General features: G+C 27.3%; 1 protein-coding gene across 1 annotated transcript in view; it reads left to right on the top strand.

Moving 5' to 3' along the window:
* Positions 1-168: 168 nt before the first annotated feature.
* Positions 169-6,154, top strand: part of LOC126896381 (uncharacterized) — a 17,141-nt gene continuing 11,155 nt past the window's right edge. Inside the window, exons 1-4 of the mRNA XM_050669104.1 lie at positions 169-542; positions 907-1,380; positions 1,456-1,656; positions 1,791-1,869. Coding sequence (XP_050525061.1) covers positions 924-1,380; positions 1,456-1,656; positions 1,791-1,869 — 737 coding nt within the window. The 5' untranslated portion in view covers positions 169-542; positions 907-923. The remainder of the gene's footprint in view (positions 543-906; positions 1,381-1,455; positions 1,657-1,790; positions 1,870-6,154) is intronic.

Genomic DNA, 6,154 nt, shown 5'->3' with positions numbered 1-6,154 from the left:
TTCATTATTAAAAAGTATTAATTATTATAAATTTTAATTGTAGTATTTTGTAATAAATATAAACACCAAAACACTACACATTCATTAATTTGATACTAATAGTTTATGTTTTAATATTAAATTTTTTTGCATAAGAAAATATATTTAGGATAATTTACTGGAAGAAGTTAAACATATATTTAAATAAAATAGATTTATAAAAATGTCGGATTTAGAATTATTTTTAATGATACTTATCCAATTAAATCCGTCATAAACTGGTAAACTGTCTCAGGTACATAAAATGATCCCTCCAAAAAAATCTTCAAGATTTCTCAAATAATAATCGAAAAACATTTATTTTATTTTGCCAATATATAAGATACTACCATTAACCACCAGGTGGTAGTGATTTTTTACCGGGTGGCTCTTATACCACCCACTTTGTATACTAAAAAAGCTTAGTAATGATAGGTACTTATTCAAAACTTTTGTAGGATAGTCTGTGTTTGGTTTTACATATCAAAGGTGAAGCTTAATAACAAAAATTTATCTATACAGCGGTAATTTTATAAAAAATTAATAATTATTTTTTTACTGTAAATTATTTGATTTTATACATATTTTATGTAGCTGAAAAAGCTATTTTAGTACTATAGTTCAGATGTCACTCTTATAATGAAATAATTTATTTTATAATAATGAATAATTAATACATTTTTATAATTATTAATGAATTATATTTTTATTTAGAAACATTGAATTATGCGTTGTAAACTAATAATTTTATTTTATTATTTCAGTTTTATACAGTAGAAAAAAATCATATAATATTATATAAACAAATTTTTTACATTTAATTTAAAATGTATAAAACTGATGTATGATGTATTTCATTAAAAAAATCACAATATATTTGTCTTGCAGAAATTTTGAAAAGAAATATGATGGAAATAAATAAATATGAAAACTGGATTTTTAATATACGATTGGCTAAATTTCTTGGTTACTATTATATTTTAAATCCAAAAACGAAGAGAGGTCTTAAATTTGTTGGTTTTCTGGTGAAACTGGGTATTATTTACATTGCAGCAATATCGACGTGCATTATGTTTGGACTGTACCAATGGAAAAATGACTTAATTCAATTTATATTACAGATTATTGTATTACAGAATATGCTCTTTGCTGCCTACAGAATGTGTTTATTTATGAAAGATTCTGAAATTATTTGGGATATCTTAAAAATAACTAATCTTGAGTTCTTGTGTATTGAAAATTATAATAAGAATATTTTGATAATATGGCGAGCCATTTCAATGAAATACACCAATTTAATTGCAGTATTAACTTTTTTTGTATTACTTGTTTGGTCGTCAAGTGGATATATTTTGAATAATAGTTATGTAATTGTAAAAAATCATGATGGTTCATACAGCAATTATCATTTGAATATTTATAATATATATTTTTTAGTATCAGCAGATACATATAACACATATTTTCCAATTTTTCACATAATCGAAACTTTATGTGCTATTGTTTACATTTTATTTGCCTTACCAGCAGATATAACTTTAATATCTGTAAGTCTATCAATAGTAGGTCAATTAGATGTGATTAATGATAGCTTTGAAAATGTTGGAATATTGTACAAAGAAAATATATTACGAAAAAGTAACTATTTTAAAAACAATCAAATTCATTCAATAAAATATTTAATTTATATTTATATACATTCATATTCATAACTTGGATAATTTTTTTTTATAAAAACCTGTATTTTTTTACTATAAAATTATTTTTAACAGATATCGATGTAAAGGAATTACAGAAGAAAGTTAAATTTGACTTCAAAAATATTATTTATAACAGTCAAAATGTCATTAGGTAGGTTTTATGAATTTCTTAGTATTACTAATTTAAAGCCTTAAAGTCGAATATTTCTTTGAAATCAATTATTAAAAAAACTAATATTGTGGTAAATTGATTTAAAAAATATTCATCTAAAAATTAATGATTAGGCTAGATATTATGTCATTGGGCCTGGTCCATTTAATAATTTCAATATATAAATAATTATATTACTTACAAAAATTATTTTGGTCGGCGGACTAATGATCCATTAGACCCACTATTAAAATTTACAGTACAATGTGGAAATTACAGAAGGGTCTAAAAACATGTAAATTTTCGGATAGTTTCAAAAAATTTTCCTAGTTTTGCTCGGGCTTTATATGAACTTATATTATTTAAAAAACGGTAGCACAGTGGGTTAGCGGCACAGTGTGGACGTGGTATAATTGGTACAAGTATAGAGATATCTGACAGTGATTAAAATCACTATCATAAAAATCGCTTCGATGCAAATCTGTAGATAATGTTTAATTTTAAGAAATTGGTGAATTATACCAAAAGCAAAATGAACTCCTATTTCTTTCATTATTCCTGATTAGTAGTTTTTTGATTTAGAAGTATAATATATGAATAAATATTATAGAAATTAAATTTCCTTATTAATTTCCTGACTTTTGTTAAAATGTTGCTATTTTGAATCCCCCATGAGCAATTAAAAGTTTAAATATAAAATAAATTTATATCAAATGAAAGGAAAATACCTTCAAAAAGTTTTAAGTACAAAAAACATCACGATAGAAAGTGATTTTTAGCAAATATTACATTTTTTGTTTAATTTCGGCGGCCATTTACACATAGAAGTCGGAAAAATTTTTTTTTTTTTAATTTATAGAACGTAACATAAGTTTAAATTTTACATATATATATATAAAGGACGCAGTATTTCCGGATCATTTTCAAAAGTTAAGTTGAAAAAGTTGAGTTTTGTAAAAAAGTTGCTATTTTGAATCCCCTTTTGTGGGCAGGTAAATGGTAAATATTATATCAAATAAAAGGCAATTACTTATGATTTCAATATAAAAAAAATTATTTTAATTTATTATTTTTAAAAAAAGTTAAAATGGTAGTGTTAAGAAAAAAAATTGAAAAAAATGTCAAAATTTACAGATTTTAAAAATCCTAATTTTTTTGGAGATTTCCCTGTTTATGGAGAACGAGTAAAATTTGTTTAATTTTTAAGAGTAATGTCTTCGACTAGATACGATTAGTGATCTTTTGACGTATTGTTGAAAGAAATCGGTCCAATGAGAGCTGAGATAAAGTGACAAAAGACACACACAAAAAAAACACATCATGGTAAAATTAATGCATTCTCAGTTTTGCATCGAAGCTAAAATGGTTATAAAGTATAAAAAAATAAACACGACTTTAGCCCAGCTAAACTCTTCTCAATTAACTTGGAGAAAATTATTAATTATGTAAAATAGTTTATAATAAAAAGATTTTGTTTGCTTAAATATTTTTAGAGGAGCATTTTAGTTTTCTCATTAAAAAATAAAATAAGTTTGACAATCAAAAGTCGCCACTTTTTAAAATAGTTGAAGTTTCATAAGGTTGTATAAAGAAGTATATAAAATAAAATCGAGTGCGTGCAATTTGTCTTAAAATTTATCTTGAAGTTAGGAAAAATGCTTATGAGAATCATTTAATAAAATAAATAGTCATAACTGCGTCTCTCCTCCAGCCATAACTATGCAAAAACAGTCATTTTATTATTATTGATAAAAATGTCACTTTGTCAATTTTTGAGGTATGCACTGTGAAATAGTATAATCGGCAATATATTTATGACATGTATCGTTGATATATTATTGTATAAATCTTTTCTTCTTTTTTCTCGCCTTGATCTCAACTACTTGGCGTCGGCCACCCTTATCCTAAACTTCCTAAACACACTGAACCATAAATCATAGCTAGTCTCTACAGTCTTATAGAACTTACCTATCAGACTCATTGAAATTCTTTTATCGCATAACACACCAGACGCTACTTTCCACTTCAACCTCACACAATTCCTGTGTCTTACATCCTTGTCAATACAACTGCTCTTTTGCATAACTGATCCTAAATACTTAAAACTTTCCACCTCTCCTATCACGTCCTCACTTATTGTTACTGATCTCCTATTAATACTATATCGTCAGCAAACAACATGCACCACAGCACCTCCCCTTGTATTTCTCTAGTAATTTTATGCATCACTATAAAAAATAAGCAAGGGCTTAAAGCAGAACCTTGGTGCACTCCTAGTCTTACAATAAAACATATCCTCTATTATATTAATGTACCTATTCGGACTCCTTTTCTCATTAATTCCACTTTTATTTAAATCCTCTCTCGGTACTCTATCATACGCTTTCTAAAAATCTATAAATTTCATACACAGAATTTTCTTCTTTTCCCTAAAATTTTCTATAAGTTGCCTCACACAAAATAATGGCTCCATTGTTGACTTACCTGGCATAAATCGAAACTGGTTTTTAGATGTCTCATTTCTTATTATCTTATTTATTACCTTTTCCCAAATTTTCATACAATGACTCATAAGCTTTATGCCTCTATAATTTCCACACTTTTGTATGTCTTCTTTGCCATTAAATATCGTTACCAAAATATTATTCTTCCATTCATTTGGGAGTTTCCCTTCTAATAAGATTTTATTTAAGAGATTCTTCAACCATCTTACGCCAACAACGTCTAATATTTTCTATACTTCTACTAGTACTCCATTTGGTCCTACTGCTTTATACTTTTTCATTTATGCCGCAGCCTCTCATAACTCTTTCTCATTAGTTAAATCTACCAGTGCCTCGTTCCACAAGATATCCTCTAATGTCACTCTTGGATATTCTTCATTCAGTAATTTTTTAAAATACTCTTTCCACCTTTTTTCACATCATCATTACTTGATAGTACCCTATTATCAAGACTTTTTATACACATTACATAGTGATAATCTCTAGACCTTTTTCTCTTACTTTTTCGAGTCTATAGATTTCTTTCTCGCCTTCCTTTGTTCCTAGCCTATCATACAACTAATCATACCTCTTAAACTTCTCCTTACTTACTGCACACTTGGTTTCTTTGCACAAGCATTTATACTCCATCCAATCTTCTCTCCTTTTGCTCTTATATCATACATTAAATTGATTTTTCTTACTTTGTATGATTTTTGAACGTTAACATCAAACTACCAGGTTTCCTTGTTTTCTGGCATTCTACTTCTACTCTCACCAACAACCTCCTTCGTAGTATTCTTTACACAACTAGCAAATATATTCCAATCTATTATGTCTCCCTCGATATTCCACACCGCCCTCTCATTTACTGTGCTTGAAGAACTTTTTAAATTTTCCCCTTTAAATTTTTACCACCAGATCCTCGATTTTTCTCCTGTGTTCCTTCTATTTTTGTATATTATCTTCCCACTACACCACAACTCCATTACCATCAGTCAATGTTGTGTAATTACACTCTCGCCTGATAAAACTTTACAATATTTTACTCGCTTTACGCTCTTTCTCTTCCACATAAAATAATCAATCTGTGATCACTACTTCTAACAGTTAATGTATCAACATTCTAAGTACCTATTCTTACTTTGTATCTATATTTCTCCCTTACACACGAGTCCAGCCTAGAGTTCAGTGGTGATGCTCCTACACCGTTAACACTATAATGACTAAAAATAAAGTCGACGGGCATGGTATTAATAAAGAATAATGATAAAAGTATCATCCATACAGACATAATAAATATAAGTACTTTGATTTCTAGTTATTACTTGATAAGTGTGGTTAGTGAAATAAAACTACATTTACTTGATATTCATTGATGATGATAATTGAATCTCAGTTGTTGACTTGTAGTTGTTAAAAGTGTTGTTTAAAATTTTAGATGGTAAAAGAGAATATGTGAATTATGGAATCGTATTTATTAATAAGAATAGTGTTAATTATATTAACAATGGTAAGTTTTAAACTATGTGATTGAATTAAGATAAAGGCTATGGTGACACACACAAAGAATACACTAGAGTATTTTGGAAATAATCTGAGAAAATAACGTAAGAAAAAGAGATAAGTGAGTGAGTGGAAAAACAGGGTCTTCTGCCCTTATATAATGTGCCATGAAAGGCATAAACGGAGATTGGGCATCTTGAATGTGTCATATTTTTTGCTTCGATGCGAAGCTGAGAAGGTATTGGTTTTACTAAGATGTGTTTTTTTTTTTTTTTTTTTTTTTTTTTTTTTTTTTT

The sequence above is a fragment of the Daktulosphaira vitifoliae genome, unplaced genomic scaffold, assembly GCF_025091365.1.
Source record: "Daktulosphaira vitifoliae isolate Bord-2020 unplaced genomic scaffold, ASM2509136v1 Scaffold_1, whole genome shotgun sequence".
NCBI lineage: Eukaryota > Metazoa > Arthropoda > Insecta > Hemiptera > Phylloxeridae > Daktulosphaira > Daktulosphaira vitifoliae.
The sequence above is the reverse complement of the archived record's forward strand: the minus strand, read 5'-3'. Positions and strand labels throughout refer to the sequence as shown.